Source organism: Miniopterus schreibersii (assembly GCF_964146895.1).
Source record: "Miniopterus schreibersii genome assembly, chromosome: 12".
Classification (NCBI taxonomy): Eukaryota; Metazoa; Chordata; class Mammalia; order Chiroptera; family Miniopteridae; genus Miniopterus; species Miniopterus schreibersii.
The window spans coordinates 61174103-61200074 of record NC_138112.1 but is presented as its reverse complement, the minus strand read 5'-3'; the positions used below and the strand labels follow the sequence as shown (position 1 = coordinate 61200074).

The 25972-nt window shown below is 38.5% G+C and overlaps 1 protein-coding gene across 2 annotated transcripts; it reads right to left on the bottom strand.

Annotated features, from left to right (window-relative positions):
- Positions 1-1777: 1777 nt before the first annotated feature.
- Positions 1778-23054, bottom strand: API5 (apoptosis inhibitor 5). Of its 2 annotated transcripts, none has more exons than XM_081155512.1 (14): positions 22820-23054; positions 19017-19178; positions 17878-17971; positions 17355-17420; positions 16690-16841; positions 15439-15645; positions 14419-14523; positions 13316-13405; positions 12140-12321; positions 10808-10901; positions 9977-10033; positions 9485-9561; positions 8828-8964; positions 1778-3885 (listed from the first exon to the last, which is right to left on the bottom strand). In XM_081155512.1, exons 1-14 carry the CDS (start codon positions 22886-22888, stop codon positions 3863-3865), a joined length of 1515 nt encoding a protein of 504 aa, XP_081011638.1. In that variant the 5' UTR covers positions 22889-23054; the 3' UTR covers positions 1778-3862. The 2 variants fall into 2 exon arrangements, with proteins under 2 accessions (XP_081011638.1, XP_081011637.1); XM_081155511.1 differs by having other exon boundaries at positions 1778-3890; positions 22820-23050.
- Positions 23055-25972: the final 2918 nt, after the last annotated feature.

Genomic DNA, 25972 nt, shown 5'->3' with positions numbered 1-25972 from the left:
TTTGTGGTTACATTAGTTTTAGAGAATCAGTGTACAACTTCTAGGAATAAGTCTACAGTTTCTTAGTTTTTTGATAGACTTGTTTCAACTACCCTTGCTAAAATTACATTTCACTTGCTGTTTTCTACCCACCCAGAACTGATTTGAGCTCCTCCTATAGTTTCTAAAATGGAGGGTAAGGATAGTGAGTTGAGGAGCACACAGGTGAATGGTTGAGTCTAGTCCAACCTGAAGGATCAATCAGCTAGATGAAGGGGGCAATTGTCAGGGAACAGTGCTTTTCCAGACAGAGGAAACATGCCTCAGTATCTGAAAGAGCCTGGTGCCCTTTGAGTTACTGAAGGTAGTTCACAGAGCAGATGAGGAATTTAGGAGTTGGGTCAAGATGAGGAGCTACAGGCTTTGAGACAACCCCTTCTCTAGCAGGCTGGCATTCTCAAAGCCAGGTGTTCTGTAGGTTTGTTGCCTTGATCTCAAATGCTGTTCTTTGAAATCTTTAGGCCGGGTCCAAAACACCATCCAGGTATCAGCTGCAGTGAATTCCTCAGAGGCTTTTTCCAACCATTCTCTGCTAGCTCTCTTACAGATTACCCCGAGTGCCTCAGTGTCCTCGTAACACTCACTCACTCACTCTCTGAAATCAGCTTACCAGGCTCTGCATAATAAAATGGAAACTCCATGGGTTTGCCTGACTTGTTCCCCCTGTATGTCCAGAGCCTAAACACTACCTTTGACTTACTGAAAGCTTACTTTGTACCAAACACTGTTTTGAGATGCTTGGGGTTATCAGTGAGCAACATGCAAAAATCCTTACTTTGTGGCATTTTAGCCATATTACATTCTCCCGGGGGAGACAGGGAATAAACAACATATAAGCAAATTATATGCTCCAGAGAACAAAGGGTAAGTGGGATCTGGAGTCTTGGCAGGATAGAAAGGGGCATTGCAATATGAAATAGGATTCCTTGAGATCTTTGGGTACATGAAGGAAATGGAGTTAGGCAAGCAGACATAAGGAAGAGTGGCTAGAGGGAATGGCTAGTGCCATGATTCTGAGGCAGGAGTGCACCTGCCTAGCCTGCATGAAGCCAAACTGACTTGAGCAGCGTGGAGGGGGAAGAGTAGCAGCTGAGGTCAGAAATGAAAAGCAATGGCAATATTTTTGATTTTTATTCTGAAATGAGGAGCCACTGAAAAGCTTCAAGTGAGAGTAGATGTCTCTTTGCTGCTGTATTTACAACAGACTATAGAGTCTAGTGTAATAGCAGGAAGAATTGGGAGGTTACGGTGAAACTCCAAGAAATGGACACAAATTTGTCAGTCCTCAGTATATGGATGGTATTAAAGCCACAGGATGTGACCACCAAGGGAACTTACCTTGTTCTGATCCATTTCAACTTTAGCTTTAGAACACTCCTAACCTTTGGTGCTGCTTCAGGAAGACTTTTTCATAAAGGCTGGTAGTCAAGAAGTTCCAGCTTGCTTTGCATATTAACTTGAGGATGGAAATGTTTCATGATTTGGCAAGTATCTGATGTTTTACTTTGATTAGAACCAAATCCTTTTTTCAGAAGAGTGCATTAGCTTCTAAAAATAAATCCAAGGATGAAAATTAAAGATAACTTTTAAAGCTGAACTTGGAGGCAGAGCAGTAGCTTGTCTATCTTTGTATTTTCATGGTCTGACACACTGCCTGGCACATGAAGAGCAATCAATAAATGTTTAATGAATATCCAAGAATCTGAAGATATAATCATAACACATCAAGACACAAAACAAAATTACAAAAGGAAATTTATTTCAAAAGCATAAGGAAACATTTACTTTTGAACAATGTGATAAACAGGTGTCTTGCAAAAGAAAAAAAAATCACACGGAAGTTTTTCATTTGAATTTTTGAAGCAAAAATAACCTAAGTTGTGCATTATTGCCTTAGGAAAGGGAAGGGGAACAATGAGATGGTAAAGGAAGAAACAGTCAACTCAATACCAAACTTAGAGTCAATTCTGCTTAGCTTTGAATTTACAAATATTCTTAAAAAAAGAAAAAGTTACATTTAATGTTCAAATTTATATAACTGTAGTCCTATTATAGTTCCTATATTTGAAATGGCTTTCGGCCACTGGCTGAACTGCCTCTGACGTCCAGCTTTCTGGTCACAGTTTTCAGATGGTAATTCCATATTCCTATGTCTGTTCAGATTCCAAGGGAGCTTAAGTTCAGCTCATTGCCTTTTGGAATGTTTAGATTATTGCCACCACTCCATAGTCAAGCTGACTAATTCTTTTGCTCCCTTGTATAATTCTAGTCTTCAAAAAATATTTTCCCCATAAACATGTGCAGTAATTTCAACAAAGGGGTTTTGCTTTTCCCCTAATGTAAAGGTTAACAGTAATGAAGACACCTGTATTAGAATCACTAACTATTCCTCAAAAAATATGTCCAACTACTAGAAAATGTCATTCAGACATTGGATTTGAATAGCAAACTTGGGGAGGGAAGATTAACTGTAGGACAAAAATATTTGAAACATTCAAATGCAGAGCAAAGGGCCTATGCTACTAAAAATGCCCATGACATTAAACACTCCACAAACCCCCGTCTGTTATTTTAACCTAAAGATTCTATTGGCTAACTTATACAATAATTTTGATTAATAACCTGAGAAGTTAAAATCTTCAAAGTGGCAAAAGCAAACAGAGAGCATCCCTTATTACTGGTACAGCATGTTATCAAGTCACTTTTCCTGGACTGCCCTGGTTATTAAATTCCCAAATTCTAAATTATTCTATGTCATCCTGTAGAAACATAGCTATATGTACATCAGATTCAATATTTTGGCTGTATTTCTCCAAAAGGGATCTCCAAACTCATCTTTGAAAATGCAGTTTTTGTTTATTTTTAGTTTTAAATAACAATAATCATGTAAGTGCAACTGACTCAAAATCCCTTACTACTGGGAGGAAAACCTAGATAAGAAGTTAATAATGGATTCAGTCTCAAAAGGGTAATCATCATGTCAAAGATTACCTGTTCCTGGAATTTAAAAAAATGATTTACGTTGTATAGTCAAGTTTCACAGCATGCATATATACACACACACACATATATATGCTTATGTATGTATGTATGTATGTATATTATACATACACATTTCCATTCAAATAGTAAGATCCCATATTCAAAAGTTTATATTACAACATATGGAGAAGAGTTAAGTAAGCAGTGCAAAGCAGCTTACTTTCTCCTAAAAATGTAATACTTCTACATTTTAGGAAAGCTGGTAAGTATTTTGCTCTCAGGACACTAGGTAGGAATGCTGAACCACTGCCTAGCAGCTTTATTAAAAAACAATGAAAACCAAATGTTAAGACTGACCATTACTCTTCTCCATACATTGGGGGAAAGGACAAAGGGAGAAGAGAATCAGTAACCCTTTAAAACTGATCATCTTTACTGGTTATCAGAACAGACTGAATTTCATTATATTTTAGACTTGTATAGCTCTCAATAACAAATTATTAAGATGTTTAAAAGTAAAAGATTCACAATATGAATGAAGCCTGAATAATGATGATATTGCAAAAACAAGATTGTGCACAAAGCATCCAAAAATATCGCTGTGGTTTTACCTTGGACACAACCATGGTCTGTTACAAAAGTAGATCATACATACAAAGGTATAAAGAACATTAAGTTTTTAGCTGAAGGCAGCAGTCCTTTTAAAGGGACATCCCCGGCAATCCAATGAGTAGTAGAATTAAGTATATTAAGCTCATGACGATGCTGAAGAATGTGACATCTTATTCAGTAGAGTCTTCCCCGACTACGATTTCCTCGTGCTCCCCAACCTCGGCCACCTCTACTTCCCCTGAAGGCTCCTCTCTGCTCTACGAAAAAGCGAACAAGGGTTTAGGTCTTGCTCAGGACTTCATGGTACAGCACATGTAGCTCAGAGCTCTCAATGTAGCAGTAGATGCTGTAACAGCAGCATTGATATTCTTCTACACCACCCACAAATTCAATCTGTACACAAAACCAGGGCAACATATGTACCAAAGAATATATGACAAGGTGCAAAATGCAGTCATAGCAGGCACTCAATTAAACAGGTATCCCATTAACAAAGATGTTTCAAGGTCACAATGTTATAACTATTCTGTATTTCAGTGCCTATCACTACCAAAGATAATTAATGAAACTATAAAAATTTCTATACTTAATATGAAATTAACAAAAAAGCCACTGGCTTTTAAAAGTTGGTGACATAAATGCAAAATATCTTAAACTATCGATCAATTTTGAAATATCAGGCTAGACACAATTTTCCTTTCAAATGCAATGGATAGGCAATTTATTTTGGTCATAATATTTCAAGCACCAACACTCAGAAAAACGTAGATATAAATGCTGACAGCTTTCCTCACTGCTTTATCAGCTACATGAGCTGCTCAGAGATGCTGCCAAAAGGTGATGATGTATATACGTACAATATTTAGGTTACTGACTGTAAATTAAGCACATCTTTTGCTGAAAAATCACATCACTGTGTCAAATGGTAGAATAAGTCTTTGATTCATTAGTTAGTCTCTTTTATAGCTCCAGAGAAATATTCCTCAGGAGTCTTTCCAGTAAAGAAGACTGACTGAAGTGATCAGCAAGCCTAGATTTTTCATCATACATAAATTAATCAAGTCTCAAACTTCTTATTCCAGAGATCAAATCTCTTCATTGAACCTTCAAACTTCCTCATTGTAGCAACCTTATTAGGAGCAGTAAAAAGAACCTGGTGTTGCCATTTTTGGATCCATAATGTTGGATACTTCAAAAATTCCTACTCAGTCAGTATTGCAATCCACTTTTTGCCATTATGGCCAGAAATATAGTTACCTTATTTGGGTGATGTTTTGATAATTTTTTCCCCTCCAGAAATTCTGAGTTAAAAAACTAACTAGATCTTTCTCCAGCTTAGCCAACATTTATCTGTTAAATAGAATGGGATCTGATTCAAAGTCACCTCTCATGTCATGATACATTTTTCTAAGTTGATCTGTATGCAGACCATTTAAATGAAACCATCATGTTTATTACCCCAGTGAGCACATTCAGAATACTAGAGATGCTCTGAGGGCAGGAGGCTCCCAGTGACAGATGCAGTGACCATGGGTACATTCAGGTCGTGTCATGACCTTTATGTAGGCTATAACTCTGCACTTTTGACTAAGACTTGGCCTCATCTACTGCACATGTCTACATATTTTCCCATCATACTCATTATAAAACCTGAATTTCTCAGTAAATTTACTATCAACACACTTAACATCCTCATAGATCATTATTATTAGCTATGAGCTAACAGACAAGGAGTTACCAAATTTTCTTTTTGAAGAGCTTCATCCTGAGAGACCGTTCTGCACTTCCCTGATTTTTTCCGGTGGTTTCAAGCTTATATTACTAACTTAAAAAACCACTACTCCCAATTAAAATTATGCTGTTAAAAAATTTATTTTTATATCCTAAAAAGGTAAAAGGTAAAGAACACAAGTAACAAAATATAGAATATTTAGTACTCCTGAGTTACTGGGGAACTTTGTTCACAGGAAGGAAAACCAAACATGGGTATGTGTTTGTAAATGATCTGACTGAAAATGCACCAGGAAGCTGAACTCAGTGTGGAAACCAATATGATGTTCATAAAGTAAATGAAAGAGGCATGGGTTAGTAAAGTGATAAACTTGCATAAGGAAAAGCTCCAAAATATGCCTGCAGGGACTCGAAGGACAATCAGACGCTGGCCCCTTCTTTAAGGTGAACAGGCTCAGGCCCATGACATTGGTACAAGTTATTTTCTTTACAATACACCTTTTCACTGTAATAGGTTGGGTGGTGATAGTAACACTACCTGGTTCCCTAATAACACAAAAGGAATAAATTTCACAACCCCTCAGTGTACATGACTTAAAAAAAAAAAAAAATCCGCGCTGGGCATGGCTCAGCGGTTGAGCATCGGCCTAGGATCCAGCCGATCAGGGTTCCATTCCCAGTCAGGGCACATGCCCCAGTTGGGGCTGCAGCAGATCAATGACTCTCTCATCATTGATGTTTCTATCTCTCTCTCTCCCTCTCCCTTCCTCTCTCTGAAATCAATAAAGACATATTAAAAAAAAAGAAAAAAAAAAGTTAAAAAAAAATAAAAAATCCATTCTTCTCTGGAAAAATAAAACATGAGCCCTGGCCGGTGTGGCTCGGTTGGTTGGGTACCATCCCATGTGAAAGGTTGCTGGTTCCATTCCTGGTCAGGGCACATGCCCAGGTTGTAGGCTTGATCCCCAGTGGGGGGGTGTGCAGGAGGCAGCAGATCGATGTTTCCCTCTCACGTCTATGTTTCTCTCTTTCTCTCTAAAAAAAAAAATCTTAAAAAAACAAAAAATGAGCTTGGCTGACATAGAAAAGTAGATTTATGATGATTTTGCCAAATGTGGGCAACAAAATCTATTCTTAAAAAGAACACATTTTCCCCCTCCAAATTCTGAGGCAACATTGACATCCCAGAAAAAAAATGCAACATGCTTCTCCTGTCTTCCTGCCATGCTATCAGTTTCCTAAGCACAGGCATAAAAAAGGTAGAAAAACTTTGAGGCATTAAAGCCCACCAATTCTCACCTGTAGTACTGTAGGAATACACATAAGCAGATAACATTCAACTCCCAAATATAAAAACCAGAAGAAATTTTAGTCCTATTTTCTAATAAGAAGAATCAGAGTTGAGCTTGCTTTGTAATTCAATTTTTGACAAGCACCCCAGTTACAAGTTGACCCCTATATAAATATTAAAGTATTGTAAAACTAAACACAAAAACAATTAGCAGGCATGCTTGTTTGCCCTTCTATTACTTTGATGACTACAGAACTGAAGTTGTGACTCCTGGATTTTTGTCTTGGATAAAAATGTTTTTCACATTGATTGTTTAAAAAATATCACATACAATCTAAGGCTTTGCAATTTTCACGATTATTATCTGCTTCTCCCTAGCAAGCACAGGGCAGAATCCTCTTGGAAACTCAGAGTAACAGATTTGCTCAAGTGAAGTAATACAATTCTCTATGTATTGCCATAGTTTGTTCTTTTATTAAATCAAATGAAGGTAGTATCTGAGATAATAGCTGACTTTAAGAATGGTTGATTTTAAGACATTACCTTAACACAAACTCCTTTGCATTTACAAAATGGTTCACAAATATTCTTTGAAGTTTTAAGATCTCGGTGTTATCCCTAGTTTTCAGGTAAGAAAAGAGGCTGAGATGCACATTTTCGTATTATTACATAAGAGTTCAGTGATCTTTCCCACACTAGAGTTGCCTCAAAGAAAAAGGGCAAAAAGCGAAAATAGTACTCAGCGTTCGTTCTGCTGCAAGCCATTAGAGGCAGCATGCAATGAACAGTGAGTGGCTCCGCCAAGCTCCTTCCCTGGGAACTACACTCACTCAGCATCTCAGTATCAAGCTGCCACAGCTCTGAACAGTGTCTGTGAGCACCTGTGCTTTATCTTGCTTTTGTGCATACTTGAGCAAGATGTGTCCTCAAGTATCAGAAAAGCCTAAGAGACTTTGTAAAGGTGTTATGCTTAGTGTAAAAGTGGATGTAATTAAGCATTTCGATCGTGGTGAATGAAATAAAGACACCATGTGTGTTGAGTCTGCCTCTGTCCACCATTTACACTTGCACACAGAGAGAACCTTGAAAGTTGCTGGTCACTATTGGTTCTGCTAGTATCAAAGTGATCTTTTAGTTGGCATCCAGTAACAGAAAATATACTGCTTGAGTGGACTGATGAATGTACAAAGCATGGTATATATATATCATATCACTCCTGCTTTTACTGTATTATTTGGTGTTTTATGTGTCATTTGGTAGGTTGTTTTTTGGGTCTGGGAATGCTCTAAAATTGTTCCATATAAATTAAAAGATAATTGCTTCACTTCATGCCATTTTGGCTTATAAAGGTTTCACAGGAACGCTCTACTTTTGGGTAGTGGGGGAAACCTGTAGTGCAGAATTAATTCTGATTGGTAATCAAGGTCAATCACAAGCATGCTTGATTGCTAGTATTATTAAACTTTGTTGTGAACAAGATTTGCTGAGTCAGTGATATTTTTGTCCATTCTTCTTTGAAAGGATTTATGAGGGTATAAGTCAGTGAGAAACAAATGCCACTTCTCATTCAGTAGCCCTGGGAAAAAATGGATTAGTGGGAAGCTCTTCTGGCACTAAGAGCTAGGTTTACAGGAGGAATGCACTCTGGGTGGTAGGGAGACCACAATGGGTCACATCCTCCTAGCAAGATGATGCTTTAACATCTGGGGCCATTTCTATGACCTCTCCTTTTGAAACAGCACAGAAGATGGGAAGATAAGCAGTAGGCTGACAAGGTCCAGGTAGGACCATTAATAACACATCGGCCAGAAGCTACAGTTCTATTACTGAAGGAGACTGCACAGAATTTCTTGTCTTGAAGCTAGAACAGGGAAGACTGTGCATGGATGGTTCATGCCAACCTCCTTTCTTTTTTTCTTGTTGGCTCCTCTGAATACAAGAGGCGTATTTTTCTTAAGTGCTTAGTGTTGCATGCTCAGTTCAATGAGCCCACAACAGGGGTCACAAAGGAATGGGATCAATTGTTTCCCCAACAGTTCTAGTTCCCCAAGCTAACTCAGAAAAATTGCACGAAAGAGCTATGATACTATACATAGTTGATTATGAAAATTAAGCACAACACAACTTCTGCCTAATCTCTCATATTGCTTGTACCCAAACGGAAACGCTCACCATAATTAAAGTTGCCCAAATTGCTGCTATATTTCCCACTAGGAGGATTATAAATCTGCCTGGCATCCCTTTTTGGTCCTGCTGGAGATTTCTTGGGTGGTGAACCCGAAGTTGTATCTTCAGTGGCTCTCTTTTGCCTATAACAGTAAAAAGAACAGCAAAAAAAAAATTCTATTAAACCAGAGACACGTGTAATTTAGCGTATCAGTTATGAAAAACATTCTAAAGATGACAGTCACACCAGAAAAAAAGAAATAACATTCTAATGTCATCAAATTAACTGTGCCTTAGTTATGCAGACACTGTCAAAGAGCATTTACAAGGCTTTTAAATAATCTAATCTATACTACGTAGTTTCAAAGATTATATACAAGTGACTCATTTTGCAAAACTTGAGAAAGTCTAGTTATGCCACAGGAGTATAAACAAGGCTGGAAAATCCAAGGCTGTATTCCACCAGTTTATTTTATAAGCACTGGATTTATGACTTCTATATTTTAAGTCATGCTTCTAATAGTCATATTTTAACATCTTATTAAGAATCACTTAATAATGAACCATTTTGTACAGCAAATGTAACACCTGAATTCAGATTTTCATATTTATAAATCATAAATATTAGAACACTTAAATCCCTTTTATATATATGTTTCTTACCCGATTTCAACCTTCTGTACAGGTTTCCAGGATAATGTTACTGTGCTCTTATAAGAGGGAGGAATGTGGAAGAGATCCTGAAAAGACAAAATTAGGCAAGATTTCTATGAATTTGATGGTATGGGGAGCGGAGTGCTGGTGAGGGTAAGAAACAGGAAGACATCTTGAAGATTAATTTTAGGAAAGAAAGCTTTATCTTTCTTGCTCTTGTGCTTATGACTAAGAACCTAAAAAAAACTATAAGTAAACAAAGGCAATTTTGTTAAAACTTACACCTATTACTTATTAATGTCCTTTTTGTGCACAACACTTAAGAAATGGAAGCTAAGTTTTTTCTAAATGTGATTTCAAATTCCAGGATAAAATATCAGTATTTATCAACTTTAACAAAGTCAACAAGTAATTCTTTTGCACATTTTTAAGTAGTTCAAAACTAGAACACTACTTTTCTAGCTAGCTAGGAAGACTGGGTAAGAAAGGAAGACTTACTACCTTGATTAAAACATTGATGTTATTGGTTATTTTCAACGCAACAACTTTAATCTTGTTCTGCAAAAGGAAAACAAAATTACATTAAAATGCCAATAACTTTTAAGATGCATATTCCACTACCAGAGAGAACTAGAGTAATTATACTTCTCTTTCAGAATCATTATTCCTATTTTTTTCCTCTAAACCAGTACAGAGATGGTAAATAAAGCATATAATCTTTATGCTCCCTTGACAGATTAGAACATTAAAGTGTTACCTACAATTTACCTGAAAAAATGAGCAAGGGACAGGGCATATGCACATAGGAGTTGTTTTAAAACAATCAGTTTAAGTTACAGAAAGACATGATGAAAACTTAAAATATTTCACTAGGAAGAGTGATCAAAATAGATGAGACCAGGGGAGCAGATATCCTAACACAAACATACATAGAGTTTGGTACAGAATTGACAATTTAATCTTTTTTCCCTAATGTAAGTTAATATTTGGGTTTCAAAAAGGTGAAATGAAAAACAGTACAACCATCAATCAAATATTAAAACATATGCTGCTAATGAGACCCTCGTGAAAGGCTGGTATGTATCTAAGTTTGGTAACAAACACTGTTCACACTGGAAACATTCCAGATATTGCAACAATGACAAAAATGTAACTTGGCAAATAACTAAATATGTAGACAATCTTCTAATATCATGTATCTCAGCACAGACTTGTATCACCAGTTCAAATAAAGTAGAATTTTACATGTCAATGTATGAATTCAGTCTGAATTTGTAATAAATGGCAGCTATTATAAAAATTTCCTTGAGAGATGTGACCCAGCATTCCTACCTCGTCTGTTTTTAAGGCCTCGCCTGTTTTACCCTGGAGAGCCAAGCGAAGTTGTCTGATATAAACTTGCAGGCCCCGTGCAAAGTACTGCAGCCTAAAAGAAGAAGAATTTGTTAATTAGCAAACCATCAATTCGACTTTTTCTACTTCAACTTTAACTTAGACAAGTCAATCTCTGTGTTTATCTGCTAACGAGTGACGGTGTTTGACCTGTTTGTACCTCAAGGTCCAGTTAAAAATAAACAAAATGGCAGATTTGAGAATTTAGTATAAACTCATATAAATCTCAAAGGGTCCTGAGTAATCTCTTTTTTAAGTCTGTTCCCACGTAATATCTGAAAAAAGAGTCAGTAACATTAACTCCATCTTGCTGACTTCTAGGCACTCTGCTTAACCTGGCACCATTTTTTTATTTAGAGTAATTTGCTTATTTATTTTTCTAAAAACAATCCCACAGCATTGTCACCTAGTAATAACACAAAGGTAACCAAAGCAATACAAATAAATGTTTAAGAGCTATACTCCCAACAAAGGACACCTGAAAAACACAAACTGTATTGCCTTCTCAACAATTTCTCACTTCTCCAGTCATTTGTAGGTGGAGGCACTTTGGAGCAGAGTAATATTATCTCCTTTTAGCATGATCCGACCCAGCTGTTTTCTTGACTTTTAAAATGAATCTCTTCTATATCATCTGAGGTTCATATACTCATCAAAACCAATGATACAGCCCTCTATCCGCATGTTCACTTGCTTGTAAAGCCACGTCTGAATCTGAGATCTATTCTGCAAGTATCTGAAGCTGAGGCTGACAGGCTGCACCATCCCCTTCTGCAGTTTTTGGCTCTGGCATGGTACGCCACAGTGGAAGCTGACAAAGACCACACTAACTTCTAGGGTAATTTCTTAAGTTACCTGCTTCTGATCAAATGTTTCAACAATTATTACTGAGTACCCACTATGTGCCAGGCATCGTGCTCAACGCTTCCCATTCATTCTCATTTAATTCTCACAACTTTGAGGTGGGTGCTATTATCACTTTACAGCTGAGGAAAATTTGGGGTGTTAGAGAGTTTAGGGAACCTGCCCAAATCGTAAGCAAGTGGGGAGAGCCAGAGTCCATTTTTGAAAAAGTTCATTCTCCTCTATGGATTTGTTATACCACAGGTGTCATATGTTTGCGTATATTACTGTTTTGTGGCACTTCTGTTTTGTTCCACTGGGGTAAGGCAGGGTGGGAAGACAGCTCTTGTGAAAATGAAAACAAAACTCAGGGAGCATCAAATAGCCATCATCTTTGTCAAGGATTGGACTATTTCAATCATACATCACCTAATTTTAAAATCTTTGAGCTTTTCTGCATTTAGTTTGGCTGTTAAGAAATCTGGAAGTTTTCGGCCCAACTGGTGGAAGCTATACAGTAAGCATTCCACATAACTGAACTGCAGCTTGGGTTCTTCGTTACCAGCATTCTCCCCATTTTCTGCTTCTTCTGGAGGAAGAGGCATGTACTCCTAAGAGATGAAAATATAGAGATATTTGCAACCTGCTCTAAATAATTATAAACATATACTCAATTAATTGTAGGGCATGCTTTTAAGGCATGAAGCACTAAAAACTACCAAGATCAGAAATTTAGGTAAGATGTTTCTTTTAGACCTATTGGATCAATGATCTAGGCTATCAATTCTCCATATTAACCTATGTTGTAGATGCTACTACTACTACTAATGACAATAAAAATAGCTAACACTTATTAGGTGCTCAATGTTGATGGAATTCTGAAAGCTTAGGCATCTTTCCTATGGTGAAAAGGTTAGTAAGCTGAATAGTCGATTTAGGTTTGACTTCAAAAGTCCACGCTCTTAACCCAGTACATTATGCTAACTCCACAAATCTTCTTTGAATATTAGTCCATAATCTTTAAGTATTGACTTTTTTTTCATTCAAAGTACTACCAAAGGTATTCCATATCAGTAGTTACACCATAGTAGATATTATAGGTCTGGAAGAGCACCAGATACTGGGTGACTAATTCATACTATGGGCCTAATGCTTATTACTGTGTCATAACTGCTTACATCCAACAAGAAAATCACCTGGTGACTCTGATAATGATTTTATCAGATGGCCTATTTTCTCCACAATTATGACTTAAATGACCTTATTTCCTAGTTGCTAAAGCTACTTGGCCTTGCTACTCAGGCAGCAACCTGAATGGTGAACTGCAGCTAATGTAAAACATTTTGATGAAGGAATAGCAGAAAGCCCTACTATATAAATCCTGTATTATACTTTATGCAAAGCATCGACAACAGAAGGAATGACAAAGATTAAAAGATTAAAAAAAAAATTAGACAACATGTGGCCTGAACAGGTAACAACACTTCCTAGAATTATTGTCCAATACTGTAACTTCAAAATCAGGTTCTCCATAATCTAGAAATTAATACTACACTATTAAACTTTGGGGTTATACACTTACATAGGGAAAGAAAAGGTTCTTACCAGTAACTTATCAAACAGCTTCCTTAAATTTGTTTCTAGCTTTTCCATGTCACCACAAAATGAACTCATCTCCGCCAACAGTTTCAATACCTAAAATACACAATTCACTGTTATTAGTATTATTTTCTTGAATGAGTAAAGACTATAAAGTAAGAATGATTCTAGATAATTACTTAAGACTGCTTATTTTTCAATTGCACTTTAATGGAATCAGAATGTTTGAACTAAAAAAAAAATTTAGAGATGCAACCCTGTATTTTACTGTTGAGGAAACTGAAGGTCAGAGAGATTGTATCACTGGTCAAGTCACAATATATGTCAGTTGCAGGGCAAGACCTTAAAACCCAGCTCTTAGGACTTTCAACTTAGATCTGTGAGAAGCAGTAAGGAAAACACGTGATACTTTCTGTTCTAGTTAAATTTAGTCTCCGGTAATTGCCACTATGCTCAAGGTCCGTCTCTGCTCTATTCAATCCAGTTGGAAAGACCAAACCCAGAACATCTGAAGCAAACTAAGTGTCAGCACACAGTGACTCTTATCTATCCCAAAGACCTACGAGGGAAATACGTTTCTATATTTCAGTTTGATTAAAAAATCATCAAGTGCCTTTCAGAATCAGGCTCTGCACTAGATTCTGGGGATATAGAGATGAACCTGGTTAAATGTGAGGAGATAGTATTACACATACTGTAAAAAAAAGTACATAAACATTAGAGCTGAGATACAAAAGGAGAGAAAGGGAGAGGAGTCAATTCTATAGGAGAAGGGATAAAGGATATTTTGTGTTAATTCGGCTTAAATCTGGCTCTATCAGTTGTGGATAGAGATGGGAACTGTCATGAATTAAACACCTTATTTAAAAGTATTCAGGCTACAAAGGTAGAGACTGACTATAATGAAAGGTTTAAGCAGTGCTTTCCCATTGCAACAACCTTTAATTGAATCCATAAAGCATTCCTATGTAATTAATCCTGGGACAGATTACTTGCTAGTCATCACCAGACCTCTACTGTTTTAGAAATCAGATTTAAGTTAGTGGTTTACATTTTTATTAAAATATAAGAATGGCTTTTCAGTACTCAAAGCAAAAATTTTCTCTTACCTCCAACTGTATATCAAGACCCTCCACTGGGGTAGTCAAGGAGCTGAGGTTAGGGAGAACCTGCTCACAGAAATAAGTCACAAACCTTGTGGAATGCACATTTTTCTGTAAAAATCCAAAAGACATTGAGTTGTCAGAAAAAAGGAGACACATTCTCTCAAATAAAATAGAATCTCATTCCACAAATGCTAACAGCACCACAGCATCAAGTACTGTGGCTACAAATACAATACAGTGCATACCCTGGAGCACCCCAGAAATAATCTCTGCATATCTTTTTTTTTTTTTTTTTCCCAATCCTCCCCCAAGGATGTTTTTATTGTTTTTAGAGAGAGAGGAAGGGGGGCAGGGCAGAGAGAAACATCGATGTGAGAGACAAACTTCAACTGGTTGCCTCCCATACCTGCCCTGACCAGGGATCAAACCCACAACCTAGCTATGTGCTCTGACGAGAAATTGAACCCACAACCTTTTGCTTTATGATGCTCCAACCAACTGAGCCACTCAGGCAGGGCAACGTCTATACATCTTTCAATGATTCCATTCTCAGGTCAAATTTTGGGGAAAATTTTAGTGTTGAAATTTCAGATTGTACATGTCTCACAAAAGACAGATCCTTTAAACTTTTTTCCAAATTATGGTATGCACATCTCAGATCACTAATAGCGAGAGATAGCACAAAGCCAGAGATAAAGAGCATATCTACCTAGAACAACAATCAGAAAATTAAAGAAAAACAAAAATTAAATTACTAAAGCAAGTATTTTAGAAATTCAGCCAAATGGTAAATTATAATGCAAAATTCTCAAGACTTTTAAAAAGTCTCTTAGAAAGACTCTGAAGGAACGTCTTACTGCTTTGGCCTCTCACCAACCCCACTCAAGCCCCTATAAACTAAATATCGACTCTGCTATATTACTACTTTTATGCAAAGGTTTGAGGAGAATGCTCAAGTGAGTATCTATAGAAATATAAGCTAACAGAATAATGAATAGCAGCTATGTAAAACAAAGAGCTCACAGAGAAGAGGGGTACCGCCTGCCGAGTACACTGTAGGAGCCTGTCCACACAGTCGGGATCTGATGGGTTGAAGGTTTGTTCCAGGTCAGCTTGTTCAGCCACCAGCTCTACAAGTTGCTGTCTTCCGCTAACTGTCTGTAAGCTCTTCAACCCAGAGAGTATCTTCATGAATAGGACAAATTCTTCACCAGTCACATCTTCTAGGACCTGGGACAAGAGAGTAATTAAAAATAAGCATCTTTATCACTTGAATGGGAAAGATTAACACTAAAATAGTGTAACAAATTTATTTCAGTTACTGAAGTCAGTTTGCTCTTAATGTTTCTGAAATCCTGATGAGAGTATAACTTCTAGCTTCAGTCCATTTAACTTTGGAGTAGAACATTACTCTCAATATGGGGCATAATACTGTCGCAAAGGGGGCAAAATTTGGTTCTTGGAAAATTTTAATTTTTTATTTTTTATGTATAAGGCACAAATATACATAAAATACATAAAAAGATATAACAGTATATCTGTGGCATTAAAATTTCATGGAAGAGTGGCTAAGTCTAAAAAGGCTCTTCTGGGGGTGATAGCAAAGATTGAGAAATTCTGTAGTAAATCGGATACAGTTTTCTATATTTAAAAGCAGCCTCATTCACACTAATATGGTAAAAAATAGGAGACCATGCAAGTCTTATTGTAAGTCCTCCATATCAGCGGGTCTAAGCCTTTCTGTTCAATGGCCAAAGGACAAGCAATCATGACATATTCCACCAGATTATTAGTTGGGGCACAGGTAAAATATGCTGACATTCCCAGCTGAGCAACTGCTCCTTTCTCTCTCATTGAAAAAAATCTTATCAGTAAGCAAGTGAATAGTGCTATTAGGGAAAATTTTGAAATTTTTCAGAACATATAACAAAGTAAATTATTCCCAAACTTTGGCACTTTGTAAGTGAAAGTTAATTGTGACACATCTTGAGAATCTCAGCCTCTGTAACTATGCTAGATCTGGCGCCACACTCCTGAAGAGCTTATAGTGTCCGGGGTAGGATGAAAAAAACAGTTATTTCATGTGATTTCATTTTTATTTTGAAACAATCCAGATACAAGTAACCAAAGTGCAAAATACAATATAAGAAAAACTTCAAGTTCTACAGTGGTTCTAATGGGATACGTCATTTTATACACATTGATGAATATTGCTAATTTCAAATATGTGCTTTTGCTTTAGAGAAGTTCTATTAAATGATGACTAAAGCTTACCTTTTTGGATTCAGTTAGTATAAGTTCCTCTACTTCCTTTGTTAAGACTTCCTCTGGCAAAGTCTTAAGTTTTGTAGAAAGGAATTTGATTGCTCGCTCTCTAACAATGTCTTCTCCTTGAAGGATCTGGCTGAACAAGCCCCCTAAAGTCCCTGCAAAACAAAACAGTTGTGTGTAGCAAGTTGATTCTATATCATAATGAATTTAATTCTATATCATAATTAAATTTAATTCTGTTTACAGTATTTCTTCCAAAGCGAGTTAATAAATATCCTGAGTATCACTGATACTGGTTAAATTAGTTTGAAGTTTTGGAGTTATAGCTCTAACTGTAAGAGTGATCACAAACTTTGTTCATGGATTCAGAGTCAGCTTGAGCATGACTTACCTTTTTTATATTACTACAATAAATAAAACTCAGGCATTATGGGAGAATTTCTTTATTAGGAGCAAAGGGAGTTTTCCCAACAGATTTCTAATGAAAAAGTTTAAACTGTTTTTGTAATTACTTCTGCTGGGTTTTCAAGTCACAAACCTCTTGAGCTAAACAGCTTTTTAAAAAGAACACTTAGTATTTGTATGAAATACATCTCTGGCTTTATCCTTTATGAGCTCCCCAATTTTTTAAGAAATGAGGCACAACTCAGAACAAGAAGTGGCCTTACCTTTTGCATCCATCTTAAATATACTTAACAGGGCATTGTTCACTAAGTTAAATTCTGCGGAGTCATCTAGATAGAGAAAAAGTGGTACAATGCATAAAATAAATGAAAAATATCATCTGCTTCACTTTCAAACTTAAGATTCAACATAGATTCTCACAGATTACATTGAGACATATAACTAAGCATTTCTCTCAAGTACTGAGAAAATACATCTTCCGTAAAAACGTAGAGAACCTGCTGTAGTATACCTGGAAAGGTTTTATATTAAGATGGTACCAATTATGAAACTATAGAAAATAGGGGGGAAATCGTGATGCATCAAAATTCCCCAAAGAATCTAGTAATTTTGCCTTTATAAACAGAATTAAAAACAAATACAACACTAAGAATTAGATAATCACAAGTCATTGTTTCAAACCATTAAATAGGAAAAAGAATTTAATTTTTTTTAAAAAGCTAAAAACAGAGTCATTATTTCAGAGAAAAGTTATATTTATATAAAAGGGTAGTTAAAATTCCTTACCTGTCTGCAAAAGTTGTGTCAGAATATCTGCCACTCGGGGAAGATTTTCTCCAGTGGCAAACTGAGGAAGCTCTTTAATTGCTTGCCGTCGAATCTGGAAAAATTTCAAACAAAAGTTTAACCAAATACTATCATCAACAAAAACAACAAACTCAATCTTTAAAGAAAACTAAAACCACATAAAAACCATAATTTGGGGCTTATGAGTCACAAAAATATAAAACATGACATTTCTAGTAGTTTCAGAAATAATTTGCTTCAATTTAACGTTCAAGCTTCACAGAATAAAATAAAATGTGGAGGAAGGGGACAGTAAATATAATTATCTGACTGGAGTAGACAGACTTGAGATTATAAACCATGGTATGTACACTGATTATATACAATTGTGGGGTTTTTACGACTTTTGGGCATATAATCCGTATCCCTTAAGAAAGCCTACAGTGGCAATGCCATATCTTGTAACTATTTACAATTTTTAGTATTGATTACTTAATACACATTTGTGAGTAGTGTACTTAACTCCAAATATGTGGTCTTGGCTTATTTAATTTAACATAAAAAATGTATAGGAGTTACAGCTAGCAAATTCTGCATGAAATGTTGGTAATTCACTAATTTCATTTGAAAAGTCATGAAATAATAGTTGAAAATTCTCAAGAACCTGTATCAGTGAAATGCTAAAGGCTAATTCTTATTCTAGTAATCACATGCAATTATTACACAAACCAATTATTTTTCTGCTATGAAAAATATTTAGGGTTGTTGAATCTATGTTTTATGATGTAATACTATTTTAAATATAAGGCAAGCATAAATTGGTTGAAAACTAACATTACTTTAATTTCATATGCACAATGTATAACAACTTATACAAAAGATGTGAGCCACAACCCGTTATGAACAAGCAAAACAAAGTATTTTGTAATTTTATGCATTTTTCACAGTTGAAAGGTGGTGAAAGAGCAAATATATTTTCTCGAATGTAGATTAAGCCTTGGTATGACATTGTGCCAGGCCATATTGCAGTATTTTATTGGGCACTGATAGGACTGGTACTTCAATTACATTAACTACACAGAAAATGTCTGGGAATGGCAACAAAAAAGCTTATTGGAAAGCATCAATGATAAACTTACCGATACATCTTCATCCTCGCAGAGGTCTAACTGTGCATTGATAGCAGAATCAGCCAATTCTGGAAAATGCTTAAAGAATTTTGGAATAAACTGAGCTGCTAATCTTTTTTCCTTCGTACCACCTTTCACACCATCCAATATCACTTGATAGGCATCTTTATGCTAAAACAATAAAGCAGAAAAGAAACACAATTTTGAATGATGAGAAGCTAAACAAGCCTGTCTGAATCTAAATAAGTAAGATTTTACAAAGGCCAAATAAGCTAAGAAATATGGCTTATTTTTGGATGTTACTGCTTCAATTGGACACCTACCTTCCTGCCATCTGCTCCCCTGCCCCCCACGAGTTATTTGTGAGTGGGGGAAGGGAGAAGGCTGACTCTAATTTTAAGTGGAAAAAGCAGATAAGCTTGTTGATGTACCAATAGTTCTTCATTCTAGTGAATACTGACCTTAGAGCCTTATGACTATCATGATTTAAAAACTGTAATGAACATGGCAGAATTCTCAAAGAATTGTGTTACATTTACTTAATTATATTTATTTATTTCCACTTAGCACCTTAAAGCAGGTGAAGAGAATACATTCCTGAAATTAAGCAATACCAGAAAAGTTAGGAAGCTTTACTTTGCCTCATATTTCAGAACATGAAAACGATAATTCATTCTTTATAGACAGCCAATTCTGCATTAAGACTGATTTAATGTCATATATTTAACTTATCAGAATAATACATTCAAAGCTCATTTGTTTCCTTTTAAAAAAATTCAGAACTGCTCTTCCTCAGACACTCATGTGAAGAGTCAACTAGTTCCCCATCCTCCAAACCAGTCTTTTCATTAAATGACAATGGTCAACCTGGCAAACAACAGTAATAAATATGGAGACTGTTTGGGCATATGAATAAAACTTTAATTACTAGAAAACCTTAAACCCTTAAACATTATAATAATGATATCAAATGTGTACACAGCATAGTGTTTACTCTGTATAAGACAATGCGCTAAGTGCTTTAGAAATGTGAGCTTACTTCAGGCCATCAAGAAGGGAATGACTAATAAACATCCAATGGATTCTAGAATGAAATAAAGCATTCTATATGTCAAAAGGTTAGGTCATATATTGCCAACCTACATAAAAAACAAATTCTAAAAATTAGTTCTAAACGACATAAATTCCATTAAAAAAAAAAAAAAAGATATCAAAAGAATGCTATTTCATGACATGTAAGTCCGTAAAGTTTACACTCTTCCACCCTGAAAAGCCAGTGTACTCCTGTGTAAGAGAACACAGCAGAAATGAGAGTTTAGGCATTATATTGATCTAATCTTAGACAAACCTAACTGTCACAGTCTCTTAACGGGTGTTTGGTATTTTTTTTTTTTTTTTTAAACTGAAAAACACTTCTGACTACATCAAATTAAGTACCTACATTTTAACATTAAGTAAATTCATAAAAATCTGAAACACAATTTAAAATAATGGTGGGAAACAGCTAGCTCTATTATGGCTGGTCAGAGCACAGTGGAAAAGGGGGTTAGGGTGGTAAAGGGACACACAGCAGGAGAAGGAGACCTGAAGGAGTGGTAGAGGCAGAGTGGGGGAAAGGGAGGCTGAGTAAGTGCATGGAATGCAGGCGCTGCAAAAGGAAAGATGACAGAGGGACTGGAAGGTTTTGAGGTATTAAATAATGCTTCCTTTAGAATTTATCAACTGCAGTTTGCTTATTAGAAAATACATGCTCATGGTCTAAGTGGACTGCCACAGTTCAAACCCATGTTGTTCAAGGATCAACTGTAAGAAGACTTAACCCTTAACTCCCAAGACTTTTTATAATTTAGTAAAGGAATAAGAAAAGTCCTCACATGAAATAAAACACAAACCTGAAGTACTACAAATGAATACATAGTGTCAAGGAGGCTCAAAAAAAGAGAAAGATCTGATCTGCTTGAGGAAATTTAGCTGATCAAACGCCCGAGAACCTGTGCTTAGTACTGACAGTAGAGGAAAGGGCATTCCCCTCCGGGGCAGCAACGTGCGCAACTGTGGTACTCAAGGCTTGGACAGAGGGTGAAAATAAAAATGAGAAAGAAGTTCTAGACTAAGAAATTCAAATATGGTCTCAGAAACGTCCAGATAGGTACCCACCAGGAAATGTAAGTCTTGACGGTATATCTCATCAGTTAACATGAAAATCAGGCTTTGCTACACTAAGAATGAATATACTTTTTTCTCTCCTTAAAAAAAAAGTGAATGATGTCCCTTTCATTAAGTTGGCTCTTGCTTTTGTTAGTTAAAATTCACAAGCGGTATCCTGAAGCCCACCATCTTTCTTGCTGAGTAGTTTTAGAGGAATTCATAAGCATTACGGTTTCGTTCAACTTCAGGTGGCTCCGAATTCACCGTCTGAGGCTGCGGAAATCACTCCACTTCATTACGCAGAGGTCTGAGAACCACCGTCCCAGCTTCTACCCATTCCCTCTGCTGACGTACGATTTATCTTTCCCAGCTCAGTCACAATGAATGAGACTATCTCCACTACTAGTTCCTTCCAGGAACAATGACAAAGTCAAATTACGATTGAGCACAGTTTTTCCCACCTTGTCTTAACGGCTAGGGAATTTCTCCTTGCGTACATCTACAACAGGCAGTATGTATTTCCCATCGGTGATGTCGAAATTCCCTACTGAAAGGGAAGTAGGCGGGGAAGGAAAGCCGTGATACCTGAAAGTGTATATTCACAATTCTAGGTTAAGTTAAAAGAAGGTTCCAACACCAACATTTTCCCCCCTTGGCTCAGAAAGGTTCTGCCTAAATGACACATGTCGGGAAAAGAGACCAGGAGGGGGCAGTACCACAGCTTTGCTAATGTTACTAGACTCTTCCACTTCCTACTCTAAGCAGAAGAATCCCATGAAAATATATACGGCATGGGATTTCTGACAAAAACGGGCAGGATCACCCTCTGGGAGATTCCGGTGTCTTTTCCCAACAAAACACGCACACGCACAGTTCGTTATCAGCCCCTCGGCCTCTCCGAGCTCCGGGGCTCGGAAACGCACGAAGAGGCGACGGCTGGTGTGGGCAGCACCGCTCCTCCGAGGCGTCCGGGGCAAACGCTGCAGAGACAAGCCGCTGCCAGGCGGCTCTATTTAAAGCTGCTCTCCCTCTCCCCCCTCCCCCCGCACGGCCCTGCGGAGTTTTCCACAACACTTTTCATTAAGGAAAAAAGAAAAGCAGCTCTCTTCCCATTCACCGATCGCCGGTCGCGCCCGCTGCGAACACTCTGGAGAGCGCCCGGCGCGGCGGCCGCGGCGCGGAAGGCGCGCCTCCCGCGTCCTGAACCGACGAGACCCCGAGCCCTCACCCCAGTCCGCGCAAACTTCTGCCTCCTAAAGCACTCTTCCTAAATTAACAGCAGGTTTTTACCTCAACAAAGACGCTTCTGACCTCTCGAGAGCTCAATCTAACCTCCCGAGGGACGGAGCGGCGGAGAGCAGGGGGAAGACTCAGGAGAAAGTCAGAGGGCCGGGCTCGGGAGAACTAACGGGGCTGAAGGGGCCGAGTCAGGCGCCGCCGCGGAGGGGAGGGCTGGCCGAGGGCGGCGGGGGAGCCGGGGCCGCGGCCGCGCTCGCCCCGGCGACGCCGGAGTCTCGGCTCCCCGGCGGGGGTCCGCCCCGACCCAACAGCCTGCGCGGCCGAGCGCTCGCGGGGCAGCCGAGCGCAGTCGCCTCCGCCCGGCCCCGGCAGCGCTTCCGAAAGGCCGCGGAGCGCCGGGCCCTGCAGGCCGCTCGGGGACTCACCTGGCCCACTTGCTCCGTGGCATCGGCTAGGATGCCGTAGTTGCGGTAAAGCTCCTCCACGGTCGGCATGGTGAGCGACAAGCCGAGGGCCCGCTCCCGCTGTCGTCGTCGTCCTCGCCGGCGCCACCGCCGCCCCTGAAGTTCCCCGAGCCCGCGAGCCGCACTATTAAGCCCCTAGCTGCCGCCAGCACCGCCTCCAGTCACCGCGCACACCGAGGCTCCGCCCCCAACGTCTACGTAGGGACGCGCGCGTCGGGAGCGGCCTTTAATCGACAGGCGCAGCGCCGCCCGGGGTTTTATTGCCCTCTAACGCCGGGAGGTGCAAAAGGCGGCGGGCGCGCTGCCGCCGGGACGCGCGGTGCTTGCCCGAGCTGCTGGTTCCCAGCGGAGGAACCGACCAGGAGGACTGCGTTTCTGCCCTTAAAAGATCTCACGTTGGCCAGAAAACTGATCTTAAAGGGAGAAAAATAGGATGAGGGGTGGGAGTGCAAGCTGTATGAGAAGTCATAAACTCTAGTTCCTCCTGACGCAGGAAAGATAGCATAAGCCTCTAGCAATAGGGGGTAGTGGGTCCAGTTTATTTTATTATTTATTTATTTATTTATTTATTTATTTATTTATTTATTTATTTATTATTTTTTCTCGTTCACTTAAAACCATTCCTGATTGTACATCAAGTTTGGAGTTTGGGTTTACATTGTTGGAGTGGAAATTTTAATTTCCAAATTGAAGGCTATCTTTTAATTAAGAGTGAGCATAAAAGTTATGGGTCTGCCAGAATTTCTCTCTCGGGCCAGGATGAAATTCCTCTCTCTGAATAAATTTTAAAGAGATAGTGGGAGACAACAACGAAGGCAAATTGCTATTTAATCAGATCCTCCAATGTTACCTCCCCCTGCCTTTGCCCACCTCCCCTCACCTCCCCCTCTTTTGGCCTTCACCACACTGTTGCGCTTGTCCACGGGATATGCATATATGTTTTTAGCTAATCCCTTCAACTTCTTTATCACCCCCACCCTCCTCCCCTTGGTCTTCTGAAAGTCTGTTCCATGCATCAACGCTTCTGGTTCCCGCATCCTCCCTTCCCTGCTTTGCTACACTATCGTCGGTGTCCCTGGGTTATGCATATGTGCATCTAAGTTCTTGGTTACTCTCTCCCCCCTCCCACTCCCCACCCCACTTTCTCTCTGAAATTCCTCTGGCTGCTCCATGGTTCTGTGTCTCTGTGTCTATCTCGTTCATCAGTTTATTTTGTTCATTAGATTCCACCTATCAGTGAGATCATGTGATGTTCGTCTTTCTCTGACTGGCTTATTTCACTTAGCATATTACTCTCCAGTTCCATCCATGCTGTCACTAAGGTAAGAGTTCCTTCTTTTTTACAGCTGTGTAGTATTCCATGGTGTAAATGTACCACAGCTTTTTTATCCATTCATCTTATGATGGGCACTTGGGCTGTTTCCAGGTCTTAGCTGTTGTAAATAACACTGCTATGAACACAGGGGTGCATATATTCTTTCTGGTTAGTGTGCTTTGCTTTCCTTACTTAACAATGTATTTTATAGATCTTTCCATGAAAGTACTGCCTAGTATCAATGTACCATAGTTGATTTATCCATTTATTTTTGGATATGTAGGTTGTTTCCTATTTTTTGTTATTATGAACTCTGATAAATGGGTGATTTTATTTCCTTCTTTGTGCTTTTTTGAAGTGTACAGATTTTCTACAGTGACTTTTGTAATTTTATATATATTCCCCCTCTCTGCTGTTGGATCTGTGAATGAGTCCAGAGGTCTTTTTGTCAAACTCCCTTTATTCTTACAAAGGCAAAATTAAGTCCCAGAAAAGAAAATGATAGATTAGCCTAGCTTAGGTCACGTGTCTGCTGCGGTCCAATCAGTTAAGACCAGGAAAGCAAGGTCATACAAAGCAACCATGGCTGCTGGGGTCCTGTGTACAGATAAAGGAGGACGGACTGGTCCCAGAGAATATTAAAGGTCACCTGGATTCCATTCTATCAAGCTGCATGCTTCAGTGGGGGCTAGGCTTTGCTCTTCACTCAGCACGTATTGGTCAGACACCCCCTATGAGCCAGGCACTGTTTTAGAATGCAGCCAAGCCAGGTAGGCAAGAAGCTTACATTCTGGTAGAGGGAGAGGAACAATAAACAAAATGCACAAGTAAAATACATTTGGTTTATAAAAGTAAAACAGTAATATCAACAGACAGTACAACCAGCCTCTAGAAAGGTTTCATGCACTGACGCCATGGCGTGTGACGGATGCCATGGCCTGGAATCAGCCTTACGGGAACTCCAGGAGATCTGGGAAGTCACCTGGTTTAGCACTTTCCCCAGAGATCTGCAGTGAACACCACTTCCCTTGTAGTGTCCTTTAGGACACTATTTTTTTCTAGCCTGTATTGCAGTTGTTTGTGTACCCCACCACTAGCTCATAAAACTTGATGATCAAGAACCACTTACTTATGGTCACAAATGTTAAACAAATGAAGGCATGAACTGAGGGATAAACAAACCCAAACTTTTCTGACGACGTTATTAGAGTGGGGCAAAAACTCCTACCAATTTCTTGGCAGTAGGGTTGCTTACTTTGGTTTCATTTTTATTATTTTACTTTATTTTCTCCCTCTTTCTCCTTGCCTCCTCTCCTTCCCTGCCTACCTAATGATCAGTGTTTTTTTTTCTCTTTTTTTAAATCCTCACCCAAGGATATTTTTTTCCATTGCTTTTCAAAGAGAGTGGAAGGGAGAGAGAGAGAGAAACACCAATATGATAGAGACACATGAATTGGTTGCCTCCTGCACAAGCCCCAACTGGGGCTGGGGAATAAGCCTGCAACCGAAGTACATGCCCTTGGCTGGAATTGAATCCAAGACCCTTCAGTCTGCAGGCCGATACTCTAACCACTGAGCCAAACCAGCGAGGGCCAATCAGTGGCTTTTGCTGTAGCAAATTGTGATATTTCAAGTGCTGCAACTATCTTTGAATCTATTTATTTTGCAATTTTGAAATTGGGTTTAATTCTCTATTAAATATATGGTGAAAGGCTTAAAGGGCCGCCCCCTCCCCTGCCATTACTTTATACGCCTTGTACTTTGGATCAGTCTGAGAGTACACTCTGAGAGCTTTTATT